Source organism: Ranitomeya imitator, chromosome 2 (genome assembly GCF_032444005.1).
Source record: "Ranitomeya imitator isolate aRanImi1 chromosome 2, aRanImi1.pri, whole genome shotgun sequence".
NCBI classification, from domain to species: domain Eukaryota; kingdom Metazoa; phylum Chordata; class Amphibia; order Anura; family Dendrobatidae; genus Ranitomeya; species Ranitomeya imitator.
In genome coordinates, this window is record NC_091283.1 from 154461778 (window position 1) to 154489117 (window position 27340).

General features: G+C 46.9%; 1 protein-coding gene across 1 annotated transcript in view; it reads right to left on the minus strand.

Moving 5' to 3' along the window:
• The window catches only part of NCS1 (neuronal calcium sensor 1), a 75535-nt gene that overhangs the window by 42380 nt on the left and 5815 nt on the right, over positions 1-27340 (minus strand). The window contains exon 2 of the mRNA XM_069747496.1: positions 1180-1204. Within this exon, the coding sequence (XP_069603597.1) occupies positions 1180-1204 (25 nt within the window). The remainder of the gene's footprint in view (positions 1-1179; positions 1205-27340) is intronic.

The window sequence follows — 27340 nt, forward strand, 5'->3', positions numbered from 1 at the left end:
CAGAGCCCGTCAAATCTCTCTTCTGACCCATTTTGCCAAAGGAAAGGAAGTTGCCTAATAATTAAGCACACCTTATATAGGGTTTTGATGTCATTAGACAACACCCCCTCTTCATTACAGAGACGCACATCACCTGATTTACTTAATTGGTAGTTGGCTCTCAAGGCTGAACTGCTTGGAGTAGGACAACGTGTATAAAAAGTATCATGTGATCAAAATACAACTTGCCTAATAATTCTGCACACAGTGTAGAACTATATATGGACCGGCCACAGAGACATAGGTGTGCTGCCTGTATGTACAATGGACCAGTGAGAGACAATGACCGAAGATCCACGAGTATAAAAATCACAGCATTCACCACAGATACCACACGGCTGAACAAAGAGACTTACGGACGACAGAGGGGACACAATGCAGATGACAAGTTGCCCTTTCTTATCCAGAAAATGTAGGCTATTTTGCTATAGAACTAATATACTGCAGCTCTCCCACCACAGTAAATACGCAGCAGAGCTCATTATGAAGAGGCAAATCTCACCCTCTGCTTATATACATTAACATGACTCAGATCTGAAATCCTCCTGTCAATTTTTGGATATTTTCAATATCTCAGGCCCGCGCTGGTACTGTATAACGCAGCGTTTTATTTTAGATATTCTCCAGTTTCCGCAGCAAAAATATGCCACAACAATCTGCTCTTTTTATTGGGTTTTTGTTACTTTTAGTTTTATGTGGGTTTTTTTGGTGCAGATTTTTTAAATCATTATTTGTTTTTAGTGCAGAAACTAAGGGATTCTGCAGTTAAATACAATTGTGATGTTCCATGTATTATTTTTCAGGCACCACGTAGAAGCCAAGGGGGGAAATCTTGCTGAAAAAAAGCAACGTCTTTAAACCCACTCCCACTGCGGCCATGGAATTTAATGAAATCACATTAATGGAATCCCCCTTTAATTATATACGGTAATCCACATTTGCAGCAGGTTTGTGGCTTGTTGTACAGGTGAACACCACAAATCTGTGCTTCACCCATATAGGCTGCACGGCCACTAACCACCTCCACTGAGACAATTTGCAGTATATTGGCGGCGCTTGCAGCGATGCATTTTATGTGGATTCTCCCTTTACACCAAGGCTTCCGCATACAATACAAACATTGAGGATAGAGAGACTTACCACTGCTGCACCTCCTTCTCTGTAACTGCAAGACACAAGACAGGAGGCAGAATTAGACAATTAGACTGCAAGCTCCTCTCCCCACCCCCACCCCCACACGTCAGACCACACAGGGAGCCGCGCCAGCGTCAGCTCTATTTTAGGATTAATCATTAACACTCATGAAGGTTTTATCAATGAATCACGGAACTTTCTGAAAAAAAACACACAGAAACATGGACCATCTGAATCCACACTCAAGTCAAGAAAAAGGGAAACTCTCAGCCTCCGGGCAGCAGTTCTGGCATAGCTTACAACCGGCGTCAAAAACAATTCTGCAGCGATCCGAAATGTCACTCATTTGATCTCTGGTGTTGGCAAAAAGAGTGGCAGGACCCTGGTCCCTCTGTCACATGGGTAGTCCGTGGCTGCCAGACCACAGCCTTGCTAGCCCTGCCTATCTGCCTAAATCTCTGGTGCATCTTCTGACTTGTAGGTGCGGTGCAACGTTATTATTGCGGTGTAACGCTGTGCAGGGCGGCAGCCATGGGCGAGGTGCTAATCTGTGGTGGCCCACCATCTAACATGAAAGTGGAGGTCCTGACTGGGAGTGTAGACTTGTGCTGTGAGGGCGCTATGCCTGGGCAGGCCGCATATGACATGTTGTGGGCCGGCCAGGACCAGATGTTTCACAGTTCAATGAGGGAGACCACCATTCAAAGATAAAACTCTTTACTGAACGGTAACTTGATAAGGGTAATATACAGGAGAGAGTGGACACAATATATTTTGGACGTTTCCTTTAAAACTTGCAGCATTTCTCACACAGTTTCCTTCCTCAGTGTTTTATTCCAGGGTTTGCTATGTCCACTGTTTCTTCCTACGTCACCACAACCCAGCTTTAACGCTACAGTTCTGATTGACAAGTGTCATCTACTTGTTCCTCGGTTCCGCCTCCTCTTTCCACTACTGGCACTCTGAAACTCCCGCTTAGTACCCTTCACAAGTCCCATTTACTCAGTCCTGTTTTAGGACAGTTACCTTCCAGTGTTATAAGCCCACTGTCGTGTGGCTACGCATCCTCTCCTAAGACCCATCTCCAGAAGGCCACTCTGTCTCTCAGTCACTTGTCATTCGGATCTTGTTATCTCTTCTCTTTGGTCTCATCTCATTTATGGTCACCCTCGAATGCCAAACTGTTTACCCTGGACCTTCAGGTCTGCTAACTCAGCTCTCCAGGCCCTATTTGTCTTCCTAGTGGATCGCCCCCGTAGGGCAGTGGGATACTCAGTACCGGGTCCTTCGGTTCTCAAGGGGGATGTCACGGTGGCTGACCCGGTCCGTGGCCCTCGGGAGGTCCGTTGTAAAATGGGGGGAAAAGGTTGTGACGCCACCTGTGGTATTCGGTCAGGGTGACCGACGCTGCTTAGGGGTCCGCTGGGGTGATGTTATGGCAGCTAGATGGTATATCTTCCCACAGGTGACGTGTGTCCCCAGGGCTTCCCAGAGTGTAGATGGTGGATGGTGTGAGGCGCAGTGAAGAACGAGGACACAAGGTTGCAGTCTCTTTACCTTTACTGAAGGCTTCAGCATCCACAGTCCAGAGAACCAGATCACAGGGCAGGCAGAGTCCGGCCGGTCTGAAAGCAAATCCAGAGTCCCCTTATCCAGGTGGAAATCCGTAGCCTTCCTCTAGCGCCTGGATGTTGTAGTACCTTACTGCTGAGCCTCTCGTAAGGTCCTCACAACTGTTGTAGATGTTCTAGATGTTATGTCTCTCTCTCTGTCCCCCAGATGGATAGGAAGAAACCCGTATGACCGGTGGCCTGGGGCTTTTTACAGGGACTCTAGCACGCCCCAGCCCCCACAAGTTGCCGTGCCTCCTGGGTATAGGTGCGGATCAGCAATGTGCAATTAACTGTTCTGCTGGTCTCTGGAGCAAGGCATGGAGACAATTGCTCCCTCGGTGTTCCGGCTAACGGATCCTGCGGCTCAGAAGGAGGCAGCCTGTGTAGGGCAGAACTCCTACTGGTTTCCTCTCCTTTTGCTATGACTTCGTTTCTCACCCTCTACAATACAATTCTCTTTCGTGTCCTTCCTTAGGATGCTGCCGCATCGGTAGGCAGTCGCAGCTCTGTGTCTTTCTGTCTAGGCCTCTGACAGGATCCCACCCCTGTCAGGGACCCTCTGTTGGCAACTGCTAGATGTTCCTCCTTTCCTCTGTCTGCCTGACAGATACTGGCTGGGTGAAGCCCAGTCAGCTTCTGACTAACTTCCTATCCAGACCACCAGTTTTACCTAATTGTGAAGAGTGCCCTAATAAATAGGAGCAAAGCTCCCCCTGGTGGACTGGAGTGTGAAGTGTGTTGCATGGTTTGTGATACCTGGTAAAGTGATCTCCTTTATTGCCTTCAAATGTAACACCACCCCCCCTTAGATGAGAATGATATTACTGCAAAGACCAGGACCCTGGGGCGCTGCACTAGCAGGAAATAGTCACTTTCCCTTATACTACCCCTCCGACTGTGGGATAGTCACAAACACTAACTCTAACTGTTCCTACAGTCAAAACTGCACATATCCAACGGGGGAACGTGGGTAGCATGTCCATATCCTTACAGCGGCATGGCACACACATAATGTCACGATGGGTCTACTAATGAGAAGAGGCGAAGGGCATAATGGCCGAAGTAACTAGTCTCTGGCTAATGCAAACATACAACTCTCAGTATGCTATGGCAGCCAGCATGCTGGAAGATGTAGTTTTGCAACAGATTAAAGTGAACCTGTGAGCAGTTTTTGCCGATATACTGTAAGTTACGGCCACTGCCTTTCAGGGCTGATATACAGCATTCTATAATGCTGTATAACTGCCCCGACTTGGAAGAGAAGAAAAAGAACTTTTATAATACTCACCTGCGGGGTGGTCCGGTCCGAGGGGTGATTTGATCCGGCTGATTTTGATCCGACTTCTGCCATCTTCTTATGATCGCCGTCCTCCTGTTTGCTTCTTGTGGATGACACATCCACAGTCTTTTCGGCACCGCGCTCATGCGCAGAATACTTCTCTGACCTGTTGAGGGTCTGAGTACAGGGCAACAGAACCAACAGGGCAGAGAAGTACACCTGCGCAGGAGCGCTGTGCCGAGGAGACACTGTGGGTGATGCAGGGACGCGTCATCCACACGAAGCAGCAGGACGGCATCACAAGAAGATGGGAGGCGCCGGACCAAGACCAGCGACACCCCTCGGACCGGTGAGTATAAGTTATTTTTCTTCTCTTCCAGGTCGGGCTGGGGGCAGATATACAGCATTATAGAATGCGGTACCTATCAGCCCTGAAAGGTGATGGCTGTAACTTAGATCGGCCAAAACTGCTGACCGGTTCCCTTTAAAAGCTACAAAATTGGATACAGAACACTGCTCTATTAAAACAGAAAGGCCACAAGCTGCTGGGAGTTGTAGTTTTATAGTAACTGGAGAGTGACACGTGACCACTAGTATAGTTCTAAGCTGCTGGGAGTTGTAGTTTTATAATATTTGTTGAGCGACATGTGTGACCGCTGGTATAGTTCCTAAAGGGAACCTGTCACCCCCAAATTGGAAGGTGAGCCAAGCCCACCGGCATCAGGGGATTATCTACAGCATTCTGTAATAACACCAAAACCAAATGCCCCAAGGGGAATATCCAAGGACAAAAACTCAAAAGAATATAAATAACACCCAGCGGTACAATGACCACAAAAAAAGTATAATCCTTAAAATAGTATTTTATTAAATAACATAAATAAACAATCAAAATAACCAATAATAAAAAAATATACTACTGGATACCACAATAACAGGGAACTCTGTCACCAGCATAAACAAATGCCTAGATGAATATTAATGCTCCATACCTCTGAACTAACGTATGTGCAAATAGGCATGAGATCTGTACAAGTAGCTAAGATTACCGTAGCTGCATTTAACATATACTGAAAAGTGCAAGGTGCATTAGGTCCAAAGTGGATAGTCTACAAAAATGCAAGCTCATAATAGAGGCATGAGGTGAGCAATACTTACATAAGTTTAAACAGGCAAGATGCTGGCGACAGATAATCCCCGCCGCCCCAACGCACGTTTCGTCAAAACTTCTTGTGCAGCCAGCGGGTAAGGAAAGGGTGAATCAAAAACCTGAAAACTCCGCCCATATGACCGAAAATCATTCCCGCCAAATTCAGGTGACAGGTTCCCTTTAAGCTGCAGAGAGTTGTAGTTTTATAATACCTGGAGAGTGACACATGTGACCGCTGGTATAGTTCTTAAGCTGCTGGGAGTTGCAGTTTTATAATGTCTGGAGAGCGACACGTGACCACTAGTATAGTTCTTTAGCTGCTGGGAGTTGTAGTTTTATAATATCTGATGAGCGGCACGGTTGACCGCTGGTATAGTTCTAAGCTGCTGGGAGTTGTAGTTTTATAATATCTGGAGAGTGACACATGTGTCCGCTGGTACAGTGCTTAAGCTGCTGGGAGTTGTAGTTTTGCAATTGCCAAAAGCCACAGGTTCGAAAACAGATTTTTATTATAACCCAAAGTCCTTAAGCTGCTGGGACATCTGCACGTATCAACAGGTCTGATCGCTGGGGTCTGAACACTAATGGCCACATTACCCTGAGATACTTTTGCACAGACCACTCGTCCTCCCATTCTCCCACACATCCCAGTACTGACTGGTCGGTTACTGGTTGCTCTGCTACAGGAGTAGATTGACCTTTCATCCTTTTGAGCCTGGACCCCCTGTTCTGCTGCCCCAGACTGAGCTGAGCCCGCCATGAAGTGTGTATCTAGCACAAGCCACCTTCTTTCATCTCTTCAGCCTCTGGGGGATTTTTGTGACGCGCAGGTTCTTCGTATCAAAGTCGCTGCCAGTCGGGGTTCCCAATTACTGTGACCCTGCACAGGCTCAGTGTGTCCTCGTCACTGTGGGCTCCGGAGCGCCCCCCCGACCACTGCACGTCATTCTGCGTCATTTAACACAATGGTGCTCGCTTTATGATCAATTTAGCGCCGTTTTTATCTAAGTTGACTCCAGTGTTTTGCAGTAAGATAAAGGCTTTTTCTTATTACTCTGCTCTTTCAAGGAGAAGGTTGTAAAATTCAGTCTACAGCCCTCGGTACATGGCAGACCCTCTACTGTTTTTGTGCAATTTTGCGAGAATTTTATGGAAATCTTAGCTGAAAACATGACAGTTTGCCAAACTACACTGTTCCAAATTATTATGCAAATTGGATTTAAGTGTCATAAAGATTTAATTGTTTTGTTTTTTCAAATAAACTCCTGGATGGTATTGTGTCTCAGGGCTCAATGGATCACTGAAATCAATCTTAAACACATGTGATAATTAGTTTTCCAGGTGATTCTAATTAAAGGAAAACTACTTAAAAATAATGTTCCACATTATTAAGCAGGCCACAGGTTTCAAGCAATATGGGAAATGAAAAGGATCTCTCTGCTGCTAAAAAGCGTTAAATAGTGCAATGCCTTGGACAAGGCATGAAAACATTAGATATTTCACGAAAACTTAAGAGTGATCATCATACTGTGAAGAGATTTGTGGCTGAATCTGAGCACAGACAGAGTTCATGCAAATAAAGGCATAATGAGGAAGGTTTCTGCCAGACAAATTCATTGGATTAAGAGAGCAGCTGCCAAAATAACATTACAAACCAGCAAACAGTTATTTGAAGCTGCTGGTGCCTCTGGAGTCCCTCGAACCCCAAGGTGTAGGATCCTTCAAAGGCTTGCTGTGGTGCATAATCCTACTATTCGGCCACCCCTGAACAGTGTTCCCAAGCAGAGACAGTTGCAGTGGGCCCAGACATACATGAAGACTAATTTTCAAACAGTCTTGTTTACTGATAAGTGTTGTCGAGCAACCCTGGATGGTCCAGATGGATGGAGTAGTGGATGGTTGGTGGATGGCCACCATGTTCCAACAAGGCTGCGACGTCAGCAAGGAGGTGGAGGAGTCATGTTTTGGGCTGGAATCATGGGGAAACAGCTGGTAGGGCCCTTTAAGGTTCCTGAAGGTGTGAAAATGATCTCTTCAAAGTATATAGAGTTTCTGACTGACAACTTTCTTCCATGGTATAAAAAGCAGAAATGTGCCTTGAGGAGCAAAATCATCTTCATACATGACAATGCACCATCTCATGCTGAAAAGAATACCTCTGAGTCATTGGCTGCTATGGGCATAAAAGGAGATAAACTCATGGTGTGGCCACCATCTTCCCCTGATCTCAACCCTATAGAGAACCTTTGGAGTATCATCAAGCAAAAGATCTATGAGGGTGGGAGGCAGTTCACATCAAAACAGCAGCTCTGGGAGGCTATTCTGACTTCATGCAAAGAAATACAAGCAGAAACTCTTCAAAAACTCACAAGTTCAATGGATGTAAGAATTGTGAAGGTGATATCAAAGAACGGTTCCTATGTTAACATGTAGCCTGGCCTGTTAGGAGGTTTTGGAGTTAAATAGCTTTTTCGTTCAGTAAATGTGATCTCCTAATGCTGCAAATTCCACAAATGAGCATTTTCAGTTCTTTAAAACATCAAATGTTTAGAAATTCTACTGTGCCTAATAATTTGGAACAGTGCATTTTGAGTTTTTATTCATTTTGGAGATTATACTGTTATCATTGGGAGGTTTCTTCAATAAAATTCGATGTATAATCTATTGGGTGATGACTTATTAGACTGACTGTCATTTGCACCGACCATTTAGGAAAATCCGAGAAAAATGTCATTTGCATAATAATTTGGAACATGGTGTACTTGGGTCTTAAAGGGATGTGTTATTATGACTTTATGCATTACACCCCTTTAATGAGCAGCCGATTCCTCAGTGGTCACAAAGATCTGAGTCCACGGATCCAGTGATTTTCGTGTCCGATCTGATGGCTGCCGTCACCCGATGTCTGATTGTAGCATTTTTAGATCCTGTTTTGCAGAAATAAAAACATTTGTATCTTGGTGCGTTATTTGACAGAGGGTCCGCCACATCTACACCCGACCCCATCAGTACAATTGCCACCTACCCTTGCAGCCTAGCACTAGGGATGTTCTGACCCCCAGCATCGCTACTAAACCAGAGACTTTACATCTTAGAGGGGAACACTAGTGTTTCATCATCTAACATGAGTCTCGGGAAGATTTCTGACATTTCACACGTTACTGTATAACAGCATGGGGAGGCCATGACAGTGAAGGATGAGACCATTACTATAGCCAACAGGGCGGTTACAATGCACAGATAGAGACTGAACGGTTGATCACCCCCCACCCCACCCCCACACAAGTCAGGCTTCTGCAATGGCACATAAAGAGGAAGGTGACCACAATCCTGTGCCGAAGGTCACAGACTGGAAGAAATGAGAGAAGCGCAGAGGATTTCAGGGGAGGAGGGTGCTAATCTCATGGGAGGTTACACATAGAGTTACATTGTGTAAGGAGAAGGGTGTCCAGCAGCACAGAATATTTAAGGAGAGGAATCTGCTGATAGTTTCAAGGTGACAAAGTTTTATCGTGGATGGAGCAGTTCTCCCAGAGTAGGTTCAGCATGGACCTGCGGTGCTGTAGGCACTTGTATGATGTCAACAGTGGAAAATAAGCCCAGAATTGAATCCTTCTCCTTCAGTCCTGAATGTGAATTACCGTAAATCTTATTCTGAATGAAGCTGCTGAAATCCCCGCGAGTTTCCACTTACAGGGAAGAATCCTATTTTAGTTGATACAAAGGTCCCTTCTAATCCTCCATGATCTGTCTGCTCAGTGTTACCCGCCAGGGAGTCCACCGATATCATCATGTAACGTGTATCTAAGCTTAACCTGTCATACCCAGAGAGCCCCACAGATACAGAGATAGAGTATCTAAGCTCATCATATATGAGACTACCCCAGGGAACCCCACAATCACAATTATATGAAGCTGAGACACTGTACCTAAGCTCATCATGTGTGAGACTGTCCCCAGGGAACCCCACAATCACACATCACAATTATATGAAGCTGAGACACTGTATCTAAGCTCATCATGTGTGAGACTGCCCCCAGGGAACCCCACAATCACACATCACAATTATATGAAGCTGAGACACTGTATCCAAGCTCATCATGTGTGGGACTGCCCCAGAGAACCCCACAATAACACATCACAATTACATGAAGCTGACACATTGTATCTAAGCTCATCATGTGTGGGACTGCCACAGGAACCACACAATGCTGCACCCCATCATCTGATGATGAACTGATGTATCTAAGCTTATTCTGTCATACAACCATATGGATTTCCAGAGTGCTACATCTCCATCATGTGAAGCTGTGACAGTGTATCTAAGCCTATCATGTGTGATATATTCTCAGTAAACCACACCTCGCCTCCCATCATGTCATTCTATCAAACTCCTAAAACCATGAACATGATTGCACAAAAAGCCCCAGTATCAAAGAATAAAGGAGGCTTCTGTGGTGTGGTAATTATGTGAATCTGCATCTGCCCTAATCCTAAGTGACCCCAGAAACCCACTGATATGCATCGAGCCTGAAGAGTATCTGCACTGAGATGCACCAAGCCCTGAAGTGTCTCTACACCGAGATGCAGTGAGCCCTGTGGAGTCTCTGCACCAAAATGCACGGAGCCCTGAGCAGACTCCGCACTGAGATGCACATGTAACACCCCAGGTAACCGGTTGTAACAGTGGTGTTGCTTTCCTTTTGGGGAGAGTGATGCCATGCTTGGAGGCGAGGAAGGATCCCTTTAACAGGTATTCAGCACATGCAACACTGTTCTGACTCCAAGCCAGAGGGGGGAGCTCTGATCGAGTTTGTGGGTGGCTTCCCTATCTATATAGATATAGATACAGTACAGACCAAAAGTTTGGACACACCTTCTCATTTAAAGATTTTTCTGTATTTTCATGACTATGAAAATTGCAGATTCACACTTAAGGCATCAAAACTATGAATTAACACATGTGGAATTATATACTTAACAAAATAGTGTGAAACAACTGACTATGTCTTATATTCTAGGTTCTTCAAAGTAGTCACCTTTTGCTTTGATGACTGCTTTACACACTCTTGGAATTCTCTTGATGAGCTTCAAGAGGTAGTCAACGGAAAAGGTCTTCCAAAAATCTTGAAGGAGTTCCCAGAGATGCTTAGCACTTGTTGGCCCTTTTGCCTTCACTCTGCTCGAGCTCACCCCAAACCATCTCGATTGCGTTCAAGTCTGGTGACTGGAGGCAAGGTAATCTGGCGTAGCACTCCATCACTCTCCTCCTTGGTCAAATGTCCCTTAGATAACCTGGAGGTGTGTTTGGGGTCATTGTCCTGTTGAAAAATAAATGATGGTCCAACTAAACGCAAACCGGATGGAATAGTATACCGCTGCAAGATGCTGTGGTAGCCATGCTGGTTCAGTATGCCTTCAATTTTGAATAAATCCCCAACAGTGTCACCAGCAAAGCACCCCCACACCATCACACCTCTTCCTCCATGCTTCACGGTGGGAACCAGGCATGTAGAGTCCATCCATTCACCTTTTCTGCATCGCACAAAGACACTGTGTTTCAAATTTGGACTCATCAGACCAAAGCAGAGATTTCCACTGGTCTAATGTCCATTCCTTGTGTTCTTTAGTCCAAACAAGTCTCTTCTGCTTGTTGCCTGTCCTTAGCAGTAGTTTCCTAGCAGTTATTTTACCATGAAGGCCTGCTGCACAAAGTCTCCTCTTAACAGTTGTTGTAGAGATGTGTCTGCTGCTAGAACTCTGTGTGACAATGACCTGGTCTCTAATCTGAGCTGCTGTTAACCTGCGATTTCTGAGGCTGGTGACTCGGATAAACTTATCCTCAGAAGCAGAGGTGACTCTTGGTCTTCCTTTCCTGGGGCAGTCCTCATGTGAGTCAGTTTCTTTGTAGCGCTTGATGGTTTTTGCAACTGCACTTTGGACACTTTCAAAGTTTTCCCAATTTTTCAGACTGACTGACCTTCATTTCTTAAAGTAATGATGGCCACTCGTTTTTCTTTACTTAGCTGCTTTTTTCTTGCCATAATACAAATTCTAACAGTCTATTCATTAGGACTATTAGCTGTGTATCCACCAGACTTCTGCTCAACACAACTGATGGTCCCAACCCCATTTATAAGGCAATAAATCCTACTTAGAAAACCTGACAGGGCACACCTGTGAAGTGAAAACCATTTCCGGTGAATACCTCTTGAAGCTCACCAAGAGAATGCCAAGAGTGTGCACAGCAAAAGTTGGCTACTTTGAAGAACCTAGAATATAAGACATATTTTCAGTTGTTTCACACTTTTTTGTTACGTATATAATTCCACATGTGTTAATTCATAGTTTTGATGCCTTCAGTGTGAATTTACAATTTTCATAGTCATGAAAATACAGAAAAATCTTTAAAAGGTGAATGGATGGACTCTACATGCCTGGTTCCCACCGTGAAGCATGGAGGAGGAGGTGTGATGGTGTGGGGATGCTTTGCTGGTGACACTGTTGGGGATTTATTCAAAATTGAAGGCATACTGAATCAGCATGGCTACCACAGCATCTTGCAGCGGCATGCTATTCCATCCAGTTTGCATTTAGTTGGACCATCATTTATTTTTCAACAGGACAATGACCCCAAACACACCTCCAGGTTATGTAAGTGACATTTGACCAAGGAGGAGAGTGATGGAGTGCTACGCCAGATGACCTGGCCTCCACAGTCACCAGACTTGAACGCAATCGAGATGGTTTGGGGTGAGCTGGACCGCAGAGTGAAGGCAAAAGGGCCAACAAGTGCTAAGCATCTCTGGGAACTCCTTCAAGATTTTTGGAAGACCATTCCCGGTGACTACATCTTGAAGCTCATCAAGAGAATTCCAAGAGTGTGTAAAGCAGTCATCAAAGCAAGAGGTGGGTACTTTGAAGAACCTAGAATATAAAGGTACCTTCACACATAAAGATATCGTTAACGATATCGTTGCTTTTTGTGACGTGGCAACGATATCGTTAAGGAAATCGTTCTGTGTGACAGCGACCAACGATCAGGCCCCTGCTGGGAGATCGTTGGTCGCTGAGGAAAGTCCAGAACTTTAATTCGTCGCTGGATCGGCGTGTGTGACACCGATCCAGCGATGTCTTCACTGGTAACCAGGGTAAACATCGGGTTACTAAGCGCAGGGCCACGCTTAGTAACCCGATGTTTACCCTGGTTACCAGCGTAAAAGTAAAAAAAAAAAACACTACATACTTACCTACCGCTGTCTGTCCCCAGCGCTCAGCTTCTCTGCACTCCTCCTGCACTGGCTGTGAGCGTCGGTCAGCCGGAAAGCAGAGTGGTGACGTCACCGCTCTGCTTTCCGGCCGCTGTGCTCACAGCCAGTGCAGGAGGAGTGCAGAGAAGCTGAGCGCCGGGGACAGACAGCGGTAGGTAAGTATGTAGTGTTTGTTTTTTTTACTTTTACGCTGGTAACCTGGGTAAACATCGGGTTACTAAGCGCAGGGCTGCGCTTAGTAACCCGATGTTTACCCTGGTTACCGGCATCGTTGGTCGCTGGAGAGCTGTCTGTGTGACAGCTCTCCAGCGACCAAACAGCGACGCTGCAGCGATCGACATCGTTGTCGGTATCGCTGCAGCGTCGCTGAGTGTGAAGGTACCTTTAGACATATTTTCAGTTATTTCACACTTTTTTGTTAAGTATATAATTCCACATGTGTTAATTTATAGTTTTGATGCCTTCAGTGTGAATTTACAATTTTCATAGTCATGAAAATACAGAAAAATCTTTAAATGAGAAGGTGTCCAAACTTTTGGTCTGTACTGTATATAGATATAGCTATATAGATATATATCTACTATATATATATATCTATATATATCTATATATATATATATATATATATATATATATATATATATATATATATATATATACACATACATATATATACACGGTGTGTGTGTGTGTGTGTGTGTGTGTGTGTGTGTGTGTGTGTGTGTGTGTGTGTATACACACACACACACATACACACACACACACAGGACAGACCAAAAGTTTGGATACACCTCATTTAAAGATTTTTCTGTATTTTCATGACTATGAAAATTGTAAATTCACACTGAAGGCATCAACAAAACTATGAATTAACACATGTGGAATTATATACTTAACAAAAAAGTGTGAAACAACTGAAAATATGTCTTATATTCTAGGTTCTTCAAAGTAGCCACCTTTTGCTTTGATGACTGCTTTGCACACTCTTGGCATTCTCTTGATGAGCTTCAAAAGGTAGTCACCGAGAGTGGTTTTCACAATAGAGGTGTGCCCTGTCAGGTTTAATAAGTGGGATTTCTTGCTTTATAAATGGGGTTGGGACCATCAGTTGTGTTGTGCAGAAGTCTGGTAGATACACAGCCGATAATCCTGCTGAATAGACTGTTAGAATTTGTATTATGGCAAGAAAAAAGAAGCTAAGTAAAGAAAAACGAGTGGCCATCATTACTTTAAGAAATGAAGGTCAGTCAGTCTGAAAAATTGGGAAAACTTTGAAAGTGTCCCCAAGTGCAGTGGCAAAAACCATCAAGCGCTACAAAGAAACTGGCTCACATGAGGACCGCCCCAGGAAAAGAAGACCAAGAGTCACCTCTGCTTCTGAGGATAAGTTTATCTGAGTCACCAGCCTCAGAAATCGCAGGTTAACAGCAGCTCAGATTAGAGACCAGGTCAATGCCACAGAGTTCTAGCAGCAGACACATCTCTACAACAACTGTTAAGAGGAGACTTTGTGCAGCAGGCCTTCATGATAAAATAGCTGCTAGGAAACCACTGCTAAGGACAGGCAACAAGCAGAAGAGACTTGTTTGGACTAAAGAACACAAGGAATGGACATTAGACCAGTGGAAATCTCTGCTTTGGCCTAATGAGTCCAAATTTGAGATCTTTGGTTCCAACCACCGTGTCTTTGTGCGACGCAGAAAGGGTGAACGGATGGACTCTACATGCCTGGTTCCCACCGTGAAGCATGGAGGAGGAGGTGTGATGGTGTGGGGGTGCTTTGCTGGTGACACTGTTTGGGATTTATTCAAAATTGAAGGCATACTGAACCAGCATGGCTACCACAGCATCTTGCAGCGGCATGCTATTCCATTTGGTTTGCGTTTAGTTGGACCATCATTTATTTTTCAACAGGACAATGACCCCAAACACACCTCCAGGCTGTTTAAGGGCTATTTGACCAAGAAGGAGAGTGATGGGGTGCTACGCCAGATGACCTGGCCTCCACAGTCACCAGACCTGAACCCAATCGAGATGGTTTTGGGTGAGCTGGACCGCAGAGTGAAAGCAAAAGGGCCAACAATTGCTAAGCATCTCTGGGAACTCCTTCTAGATTGTTGGAAGACCATTCCCGGTGACTATCTCTTGAAGCTCATCAAGAGAATGCCAATAGTGTGCAAAGCGGTCAACAAAGCAAAAGGTGGCTACTTTGAAGAACCTAGAATATAAAACAAATTTTCAGTTGTTTTACACTTTTTTGTTAATTATATAATTCCACATGTATTAATTAATAGTTTTGATGCCTTCAGTGTGAATTTACAATTTTCATAGTCATGAAAATACAGAAAAATCTTTAAATGAGGTGTGTCCAAACTTTTGGTCTGTACTATATATATATATATATATATATCTCCTGGCTTGGAGGAGGAGTTAGTCAGTCTGTCAGAAGGACAGAGAAAGCAAACAGAGAGAGTATGTGAGCTGGAGCCGTGCAGCCACGTGAGGTGCTGCAGCTCCTGGGAAAGTAAAGAGGAAAGCAGAGCAGACTGTAGGAGACTGGAAAGGAAGAGAAGCAAAGGAGAGTAAAGAGCTGGAGGGAAGCTGCGACTGAGCTTCCTCTATGCTGAAGCGCAGAATTCCGGTAGCCAGAAGACCGAGGTTGTGATGGTAACTCTATGCCCCTCAGCAGAAACCAGCGGACAGCTGGATTTCAAGTCACCTGTCCACCATTCAGACCCGAAGGCACAGTAACACATAGAGCCCGGGTCATAATTAGAGATCCTGTAAAAAGGCTTGCATTACCTGCCATGCGGGTTCCACCTGGCTAAGGGGATTCCTGAGTCGCTCCAGGTCGGGCCACACCAACACCCATGATCTGGACCCTGGACTGTGGCTGCCTTGCATCAGTAAAGAGACTGCAACTTGTGTTCTCTGTCTCTTTCTACACCACCTACCATCTTTATCTACTATACCGGGAGCCCTGGGGACCCAGCTTCACTTGTGGGAAGCCATACCATACCTGCTGCCATAACAGCACCCCAGTGGACCCCTTTAAGGAGCATCGGTCACCCCTGACCGAATACCACAGGTGGCACCATGAACATTCTTATTTCTAAAAAACCCTTTAAAGACCTTTCCTTTAATTTGGACGCCCAGGGCCATGGACTGGGTCGCTGCCACCCTGACCACCCCTTTAATGATGACCAGACCCAGTACCGAGTACCCCTAGGCCCTGGCGGGCGCTCCACACCGAGCCCGAGGAGTCTCTGCACTGAGATACACTGAGCCCTAAGGAGTCTCTGCACCCAGATGCAATGAACTCCGAGGAGTGTCTGCATCCAGAAGCACCAGGCCCTGAGGAGTCTCTGCACTGAGATGCACCCAACCCTGAGGAGTCTCTGCAACAAGATGCAATGAGCCCTGAGTAGTCTCTGCAACGAGATGCACTGAGCACTGACGAGTCTCTGTACCCATATGCACCGAGCCCCGAGGAATCTCTGCACCGAGATGCACTGACCCCTGAGGAGTCTCTGCACCGAGATGCACCAAGCCCTGAGAAGTCTCTGCACCGAGCCCTGAGGAGCCTCTGCACCGAGCCCTAAGGAGCCTCTGCACCGAGATGCACTGAGTACTGAGGAGTCTCTGCACCGAGATGCACTGAGCCCTGAGGAGTCTCTGCACCGAGATGCACTGAGCGTAGAGGAGTCTCTGCACCGAGATGCACTGAGCGTAGAGGAGTCTCTGCACCGAGATGCACCAAGCCCTGAGGAGTCTCTGCACCGAGCCCTAAGGAGCCTCTGCACCGAGATGCACTGAGCCCTGAGGAGTCTCTGCTCCAAGATGCACTGAGCCCAGAGGAGTCTCTGCTCCAAGATGCACTGAGCCCAGAGGAGTCTCTGCTCCGAGATGCACTGAACCCAGAGGAGTCTCTGCTCCAAGATGCACTGAGCCCAGAGGAGTTTCTGCTCCAAGATGCACTGAGCCCAGAGGAGTCTCTGCTCCGAGATGCACTGAGCCCAGAGGAGTCTCTGCTCCGAGATGCACTGAGCCCAGAGGAGTCTCTGCTCCGAGATGCACTGAGCCCAGAGGAGTCTCTGCTCCGAGATGCACTGAGCCCAGAGGAGTCTCTGCTCCGAGATGCACTGAGCCCAGAGGAGTCTCTGCACCGAGATGCACTGAGCCCAGAGGAGTCTCTGCTCCGAGATGCACCAAATCTGGAGGAGTCACTGCAGACTGTGCATTGTGATTCTCAGGTGACAGGATTTCGCGGAGCCCCCGCCGCCCTGTGACAGCAATCACAGCCTGAGCATAAAGCTTCTCTGAGCAATTATCAATTACTGCACTGCAGGTGGAGGCCACAAATACTGTGAGGAAGGCAGTTTGGGTACATGGTGGGCTGCAGGGACCGGAGGGGGCACTGGCTGGGGGATGGGGATGTTTTCAGATTTACTTGGCGTCTCCAAAGTCCCATACAATTCATCACATTCCCCATTTGTTTCTAATCTACTGTAGTGCAGCGGTGTCCACACTGTGCAGTGATGAGGGAGTGACCCAGGAAAAGTTCAAAGTAAATTCTCATTTAATGATCAGTGTACTCACAAACAGAAAGTAAATAGGATCCTCCGGATCGCAGCCAGGAAAACAAAGATAGTCCGTGACCGGTTGCCACGGGCGACTGCACCGTGTATGCTAAGGGTGCCAGGCCTTTTGGCTCCGCTTGGCCCTGTGTTGCCTCACCCAGGTTGAGTGCTGCAGAGCCTTCTGCTTTGCACGCTTCCAAGACCAAAACTGACACACCCAACCTCTGCTGCAAGGGTTTTTACAATAATCTGTGGCCATAGGCCACATGGAAAACCCATCTCCGCTACCTTCCTGTAGTCCGTTTAAAATCTAAAAGCCCATTACAGGTTTTCCTAAATCTGCCCTGGACACATAGCTAGCCCAAAGCCAACACTCACTTTTATTCTGCATTACAATCACAGCTATACCTGTGACTGCAATGTACTGCCATGGCCTCAATATGCTTGTGTGCGTATCCTGGGGGACACATAGCGACCCTCGCATATGACCCCGGTCACTGCATCACACTACGCTTTGTTTGCTCCTCGGTGACTGTCTGCTGCTTGGAGCAGAGCAACGTCACAATGTGGAAGGGAGAGGAAAATCTGGGGGACAGTACAGGGAAGATGGCGACCCCATACTGGAGGGGTGCACCTGGATCGGAATACTACCCAAACACTAGACCCCAATAGCAGAGGGGGCAGATGACCAGGACGCCCCATTAATAATGGGGATTTCCTACTTAAACTTACATGAGCGCTGTAATTGCCTCGCCTGTCCAAACCCAAACCAGCAGTGCCTCCCTGTCAGTGCTCCAGCGTTTGTCTACAGGCTGCAGTGGTGACATAATAATATTAAAGATTATTTATATAGCACCAAGATATTCCGCAGTGCTTTACAATTCAACAGATCATATACAAGTCATAAGTAACAACATTAAAGATAATACAAAAATTACAGCGAAATAAGACGACCCTGGTCCTGAGAGCTTACAATCTACAATGAGGTCGGGGAGACACAAAGTACAGGGACGTATTTACAAAGATGGTCCAGCCATCTTGATGAAATGCGGAGGTAGATAAAGGCAGCATGAGGTAGTCACCAGCTGGGATGTGTGGTGCTTTTGTGTGCCGTGGAGTTTGATGGAGTTACTCTCAGATATCTTATGAATGACACACACTCCAATTAGGGAATGTGATAGGCCGCTCTAAACAGATGTGCTTTTAGGGAACGCCTAAAACTGTGCAAGTTGTGGATAGTCCCAATTTCTTGGTGTAGAGCATTCCAGAGGATTGGCGCAACGCGGGAGAAGTCTTGGAGCCGGGAGTGGGTGGTACAGATCACTGCAGAGGTTAGGCTGGGATTACATTAACGTTTGAGTCCGCAGCGTGGTGCTGCGGACTTCTGTCCTTAGCTCCGCCTACTTCCGCATGCGTCCTGCGTATCTATCTTTAACATAAAGTATGCAGGGACATGCGTTGTATGCAGATGCGTCCGAGTGTGTCGTTTTGACATGCCCGCCGAACGCAACATGTGACTTACCAATATGCTGATGATAGAAGCGGGTTTCACATACTGGATCTCAGATTGCACAGATCGGCAGAACCATCAGGCACCAAGGAACAGAAAGTGAGAGACGCGGCTGCGGGACAGACGGGGAGCTAATTGCTTCATTATTGGAGAAGCTTCTTAAAAGGAGAAAATAAACAGGGCAGGATGGAGGGTGATAGAGAAGGGTGAGGGGGACGCGGACCCATGGGAAGAGAGAAGCAATTTCAAAGAAGCAATTTACAAGAAACTGTTCTAATTCCCTGCGGTACAAGGAAAACAGTAAAGAGAATTACCAAAGTGCCTGCAATCTGCACAGGCACAGACTGCAAATGTCCCATCCAACGTGGCTGTGTGTTATACAGCTGTGGTATGTGCACCTGCAGCCTTGTCCTCACCATCAAGCCACCCTACAGCAGTACACTCCTCTCCTGAAACACTCTGCACTGCTGGGGACCCTGCTCTCTGAGCTATGTAACCTTCTATAAGACTGACCTCTGCTGAAGTACTCTGCTCTGCTGGGGACTCTGCTCCCTGAGCTATGTATCCTTCTACAAGACTGACCTCTGCTGAAATACTCTGCACTGCTGGGGACCCTGCTCTCTGAGCTATGTAACCTTCTATAAGACTGACCTCTGCTGAAATACTCTGCACTGCTGGGGACTCTGCTCCCTGAGCCATGTATCCTTCTACAAGACTGACCTCTGCTGAAATACTCTGCACTGCTGGGGACTCTGCTCCATGAGCTATGTATCCTTCTACAAGACTGACCTCTGCTGAAATACTCTGCACTGCTGGGGACCCTGATCTCTGAGCTATGTAACCTTCTATAAGACTGACCTCTGCTGAAATACTCTGCACTGCTGGGGACTCTGCTCCCTGAGCTATGTATCCTTCTACAAGACTGACCTCTGCTGAAATACTCTGCACTGCTGGGGGACCCTGCTCCCTGAGCTATGTAACCTTCTACAAGACTGACCTCTGCTGAAATACACTGCACTGCTGGGGACGCTGCTCCCTGAGCTATGTAACCTTCTACAAGACTGACCTCTGCTGAAATACTCTGCACTGCTGGGGACCCTGCTCCCTGAGCTATGTAACCTTCTACAAGACTGACCTCTGCAGAAATACTCTGCACTGCTGGGGACTCTGCTCAATGAGCTATGTATCCTTCTGAAAGACTGACCTCTGCTGAAATACTCTGCACTGCTGGGGACGCTGCTCCCTGAGCTATGTAACCTTCTACAAGATTGACCTCTGCTGAAATACTCTGCACTGCTGGGGACCCTGCTCCCTGAGCTATGTAACCTTCTACAAGACTGACCTCTGCTGAAATACTCTGCACTGCTGGGGACTCTGCTCCCTGAGCTATGCAACCTTCTACAAGACTGACCTCTGCTGAAATACTCTGCACTGCTGTGGACTCTGCTCCCTGAGCTATGTAACCTTCTACAAGACTGACCTCTGCTGAAATACTCTGCACTGCTGGGGACCCTGCTCCCTGAGCTATGTAACCTTCTACAAAACTGACCTCTCCTGAAATACTCTGCACTGCTGGGGACCCTGCTCCCTGAGCTATGTAACCTTCTACAAGACTGACCTCTGCTGAAATACTCTGCACTGCTGGGGACTCTGCTCCCTGAGCTATGTAACCTTCTACAAGACTGACTGCTGAAATACTCTGCACTGCTGGATACCCTTCTCCCTGAGCTATGTAACCTTCTACAAGACTGAACTACATAGTAACATAGTTAGTAAGGCCGAAAAAAGACATTTGTCCATCCAGTTCAGCCTATATTCCATCATAATAAATCCCCAGATCTACGTCCTTCTACAGAACCTAATAATTGTATGATACAATATTGTTCTGCTCCAGGAAGACATCCAGGCCTCTCTTGAACCCCTCGACTGAGTTCGCCATCACCACCTCCTCAGGCAAGCAATTCCAGATTCTCACTGCCCTAACAGTAAAGAATCCTCTTCTATGTTGGTGGAAAACCCTTCTCTCCTCCAGATGCAAAGAATGCCCCCTTGTGCCCGTCACCTTCCTTGGTATGAACAGATCCTCAGCGAGATATTTGTATTGTCCCCTTATATACTTATACATGGTTATTAGATCGCCCCTCAGTCGTCTTTTTTCTAGACTAAATAATCCTAATTTCGCTAATCTATTTGGGTATTGTAGTTCTCCCATGCTGAAACACTCTGCACTGCTGGGGACCCTGCTCCCTGAGCTATGTAACCTTCTACAAGACTGACCTCTTCTGAAATACTCTGCACTGCTGGAGACCCTGGTCCCTGATCTATGTACAGTGGGGGAAACAATTATTTGATCCCTTGCTGATTTTGTAAGTTTGGACACTGACAAAGGCATGCACAGTCTATAATTTTACAGCCACGACCCAATTTTTATGTCCTGGCGGAGGGAAGGAGGTTGTCACTCAGGATTGTACGGGACATGGCTCCATTCATTCTCCCATTGATGAAGTGAAGTAGTCCTGTGCCTTTAGCAGAGAAACACCCTGAAAACATAATGTTTCCACCTCCATGCTTGACAGTGGGGATGATGTTCTTTGGATCATAGGCAGAATTTTTCTTCCTCCAAACGGTGAGTTGAGTTAATGCCAAAGACATACTGCTCATCCAGTGTCCCCCACTTAATGACTACCCTCCTCTACTGAAATACTCTGTGCTATTGGATACTTTGCTGCTTCCATTATCTACCATAACTCCTGGTCCTTGACCTTGCACTGGGTCATCACACTCCTTTTCTGAAATATTCTGTATTGCTGGGGAGCAGTTTCCTAATAATGTGTATTCTCTCTCTCATCCTGTCACCTCCTCTAAGTAGAACTTGCTTCTTTCCTGAAACACTCTGTGCTGCTGTAACCATTCTCCTCCTATCAGGGCGAATGTTACATCACAATCGTTATCCTCCAACACCAAAAAGCTACAAAGAAATTTCTACTTCACACTGAATAATGGGGGATGAGTGCAGGCGAGAGACGCTGAAAATGGCAACTAATGAAACACCCTGAATTATGGAAAAGCTGAGAAGTGCACAGTCTGCTTTAATCTGTAGCCCAGGTGGAGACGAGACGATAATGAGGTGGAAATTGGGCCTAAAAGTGTCCAGAAACACACTGCATATGTAACGTCCATGATGTGGGGGTACCCAGCATCATCTCCTGGGGCCAGAGCCCACTGCTCTCACAGCTGATACATTATCAAAAACTGCAGCAAAAATGTCACTTGTGATTACAACCTGTGATGAGGACTTTCCACTGGACGAGATCTGGGGGTCCTGCAGTCACAACCCCGGATACTTCATAGCCAAAGAGCAGTACTGTAAGGGCTGGGAGAACCCACCGCAATGGACATGTTGTCCTGCTGCGGCTGCTGCCATCACCTAGTGTTCAAGGGATTGTAAAGGGTAAGAAAAAAGCAGTCTGCATAATTTCTGAAACAGCGCCACGTTCATGCTGTGTCTGGTATTACAGCTCAGTCCCATTGGCACGTATAGGTGTACAATGTAGTGCGCCATTTTAACCATGGCGTGTTTCCGAGAAGACCGTGACCATTTTTTCTAGCATTAAAATATCATTTTAAAGGGGGTTACTTGTCCTCAGATATTAGTGGCCTGCTCTTAGACTAGGTGATCAATGTTTAAGCCCAGAGAACCCCCTTAAGCTTCACCTGTGGCTTTGTTCACACATTGCAGAGACCAGCAGTGTATCTCCTACTATCAGGCAGTAAGGCTAGGTTCACATTAGTGTTTCTGTGTGCAGTGTATCATCTGCATGCACAAACGTATGCCAAAACGCATGCAAAAGCATGCTTACGCCTGCGCATCATCTTGCGCATGACAAACAAAAACGCTGCGTATGCATGCGTTTAAATGCGTTTGCGTTTTTTATGCGCATGGTGGAGGCGGTGACATCATTTTCTGGACATGAAACTTTGAAACTTATAAAGGAAGCACGTATTTATGAACAAGAAACAAACTTTATTAAATAGTATGAAAACAGACAATTTTAAAAATAGCCAACAGTGCTATAAGTGAGCCAAGAGAAAACAACCAAGCATCACCAATGGATGGGCAAATAAATCACAAGATTTAACAAGCTACACAGTAAATTCCTCAGTATATAGCTCTTAGGTGCCGGGGTATAGAAAAACACTAGCCATAAACAATGATCTGTAAATACAGAGCCCCACTTATCAAGACCCTCGGTCCTCAATGCAAAAATATATCAGTTAGTTAATAACTAAAGGGTTGAAGTAAGTAGTAGGCTGACTTCATGCAATGACGCCAGAACTAGGGCCACAAAAGGTCCATAACGCTAAAACCCCTAAGTCACAGATGTATAACTAAGATAGTATAGGTGAGGAATAATAGAGTTACATAGTATAACACTTACCAACATCCAAATGGTGATGCCACAGCCCCAATGCGCATTTCGGCACTGTGCCTTCGTCAGGGGGAGTGGCATCACAGCGGAAACATGCCCTTTTTAAATGAACAGTGGCCAATACTGATAAAGCGTGTCATAGATCATGAGACCGGAAGTTGGACCGAAAGGGATCATGGAACTTGTAGTGAGATGCCGGACTCGTGTGGTTACAAGCGGCGCATGACGCTCGGAATCTTCAAGGAGAGTGACGTCGGCGAGAGCGTCATGACTGGAGGCAGGACGCCGAGGAGGGGCCCCCGGCAAAGCACAAAAAAGCGCGAGCAGGGAGCCGCCCCATGACATCCGCCCACAGCCAGTAAGAGACGCCGTCGCCGGCAGCACCTCCCGGGACACCAATGCGCACGCGCACAACCCACCAAGTGTTGAATACCGGCCTGTCTCTAATAAATATGAAGACATGAACCAGCCAGACTAGTGACAATAGTCCTGATATGAATAGGAAGAAGATAAAACAACTCCCAGTATTAATAACACAGGTATGTGACATAATAAAAATACGAAAAGTGACAGTCCAATAGAAGAGAGAATATATATGCACTGAGTGTAGAGAAACATTCGGAGAACCGAATGACATGCTGCATACCTATATGAAACAAAACATCCCGATTGTAAAGGGTAAGAAAAAAGCAGTCTGCATAATTTCTGAAACAGCGCCACGTTCATGCTGTGTCTAGTATTACAGCTCAGTCCCATTGGCACGTATAGGTGTACAATGTAGTGCGCCGTTTTAACCATTGCGTGTTTCCGAGAAGACTGACCATTTTTTTTAGCATTAAAATGTCATTTTAAAGGGGGTTTCTTGTCCTCAGATATTAGTGGCCTGCTCTTAGACTAGGTGATCAATGTTTAAGCCCAGAGAACCCCCTTAAGCTTCACCTGTGGCTTTGTTCACACATTGCAGAGACCAGCAGTGTATCTCCTACTATCAGGCAGTAAGGCTAGGTTCACATTAGTGTTTCTGTGTGCAGCGTATCATCTGCATGCACAAACGTATGCCAAAACGCATGCAAAAGCATGCTTACGCCTGCGCATCATCTTGCGCATGACGCAAACAAAAACGCTGCGTATGCATGCGTTTAAATGCGTTTTGGCATGCGTTTGCGTTTTTTATGCGCATGGTGGAGGCGGTGACATCATTTTCTGGACATGCGCAGTCTAAAGTACACACGCATATCGAACGCATTTTGTACGCATGTCCTTGCGTTCCCATAGACAGTAATGCGGGGTTTTTTTACGCAATAATCTGCAATCGTCCACATGGGGACTATTGTGCAATATTTGACACCTCAAAAAAATGCAACATGTTGCGTTTGCTGGAAACCACCGCACACCGCGAAACAACGCATGCGAACGCATCCGCATGCAAGAGCATGACCCTGCGTACACCATGTTAATGATATGTACGCATGACGAATACGGATGCATGCAAATCATACTCTGCGCACAGAAATGCTAATGTGAACCCTGCCTAAGTGAGCGCATGGATCCCGTCCAGCAGGAGATTTGTTTGGATTGTTCTGTTTTAACATGAAGGCCTCATACTCACATGCAAGATACTCAGATGAGTCTCACACGGCAATACCCGGCACTGCAGCGGGCACTCAGGAGCGGAGCGTGTGGCTGCATGCATTCCTATGCGACCGCACGCTCCAATCTGAGTGCTGGCAGCAGCGTCGGGCATTAACATGCGAGACTCATCAGAGTTTCTCGCAAGTGAGTATGAGCCCTAAGAGGGGGAATGTATCTAAATCACCAGGGGATCAATGCTCAAGAGGCGTTCAGCAAAGTGCACTCAGATGCTGGCCTGCCAATGCAGCATGCACAGCTCCAGGCCAAAAGTATTTGCACCCCTGTTCAGAAAAGCCACACCCATCAAACACCGCTCTGCAGCCTCCAGGGCTTATGCTGAAGAACAGAGAGCCCGAAACAATCGGGCAGATTTACCATTCAGGTGTCTAGGACAGATGGGTGAGCACTGCAGCGGGCTCTGTAAATGCAGCCACCCGACACACACCACTGATGTGTGTAATTCTAAGCACACCCCTGTCCTTCACGACGTCTACGTCACCCAAGGCAACGGCTGATTGCTGCGAGCGGCTGAAGGACCCAGAATTTACTGTAAATGCTCCTCATTCCTGTGAGGCTCATTTCTCTCCATGACAGCCATCAGTGTTGTTATTACACACCAGGAGAAAATGATACAATGCTGCAAACCTACCCATCCTGAACCCCAGAGCCTGAGCCCGAACCCTGACCAACTCACTCTCCACCACCCTGAGTGTCTTCTCCTCAGTCCCTACACCCCAGAGCCTAACCCCAAACAAAGACCAACTCACCCGCCACCACCATGAGTGTCCTCTCCTCAGTGCCTACACCCCAGAGCCTGAGCCCGAACCCAGACCAACTCACCCGCAACCACCCTGAGTGTCCCCTCACCTCAGCCCCTGCATCCCAGAGCCCGAACCCAGACCAACTCACCCACCACCCTGAGTGTCCTCACCTCAGTCCCTACACCCCAGAGCCCAAACCAACTCACCCGCTGTCACGGACGTGGTTTGTGGAACCACTGTGACACAGACCGCGGTGAGCCTGGAGGGGCGTGAGTAAGCGATCACGGAACTAGAGCCTCTGATGGTGAGGTTAGGCTTGGCTCCGGATGAACACCAGTTGCCACTCCAGGACAGACCAATGGAGGTACAGCAGCTGGACCCAGTAGGACAGGCTGGATGGTGCAGCAGGCAACGTTTGTATCAGAGTGCAGCAGGCAGAGTTCGTAGCAGAGTGCAGCAGGCAGGATCTGCATCAGAGTGCAGCAGGCAGGATCTGCCATTGGCTGGGGAGGAAATAGCAAGTGCACGCGCAGGCCCTTTAAGAGGGCGGGAGCGCACACGCCCTAAGGTCATGGCTGGGAGCCCGGCTGGAAGCTCTGCTGGACGCATGCAGAACATGGGGAAGGAAGGAAGGAACCGACCGCTAAGTGGGTGAGTGAAGTGACACACCTGTCAGAACAGGGATCTGGCATGGTGCTAGCACCCGCCACCACCCTGAGTGTCCTCACCTCAGTCCTTACACCCCAGTCCCTGAGCACGAACTATGATCACCACACCCGTCACTACCGCAAGTGTCCTCATTTCAGAGCCTAACCCCAAACCATTTCACAACTAGTCACACTTATATCCACGCCTCAACAACATCCATTTAGCACTGCTGATCACACTGTTTCATAATCAATAATTATAAACAAAAAAAATGGCCGCACAGTGCTCCATACTGTATAATGGCCACACATGATGCTCAATACTGTATAATGGCCACACAGTGCTCCATACTGTATAATGGCCCCACATGATTCTGCATACAGTATAATGGCCCTGCATGATGCTGCGTACAGTATAATGGCCCTACATTATGCTGCGTACTGTATAATGGCCCACATGATGCTGCATACAGTATAATGGCCCTACATGATGCTGGGTACAGTATAATGGCCCCACATGATGCTGTGTACAGTATAATGGCCCCACATGATGCTGCATACTGTATAATGGCCCCACATGATGCTGCGTACAGTATAATGGCCCCACATGATGCTGCGTACAGTATAATGGCCACACAGTTACCCCACCCCATCATTGCCCTCACTTCCCCATTATTGCCTTCTCCTCCCATCATTGCCTTCTCCATCACCACACATACATACACCTACACACACCTCTCACTGCACACCGCGCTCCCTTGCAGCAGCCAGCAGCTTCGTCTCCCGTGGCACTGAATGATGTCATCCAGCTGCACCACGCCGCTGACTGCTCACGTCGCTGCAGCTGATAAAGACTCCTCTCCGTGTCTCCTGTGCCAGTGTCGGAGCAAGGAGCAATATCTGCTCCAATTCGACACATCTAGCGATCGCGCTAGCAGTTTAAAGAAGCGGCGGTACATTTGGTCTGAGGCCATGTGGGAAAAGGAGGATCCCCGCTGGGACAGCGGAGCAGAGTCTCAAAATCGGAACTGTCCCGCGGGATCCGGGATGGTTGGGAGTTATGGTAGATGGATGCTATGAGTCCTCCATAATGTCACATCCCACCCAATCCAGGCCCTGGTATAAAAAAACGTAAACTATAAACCCACAAAAAACCTTCACATGACAGTATTAATAACACCGCCATACCTTGCCCTGGCTGCATTTCCCAGACTGGACGCTGCCAGTAAAGCAGATGGGCATTCTGCTCTGGGTTAATGACCATAAGCTCAAAATCATCATATAAATGATGGGG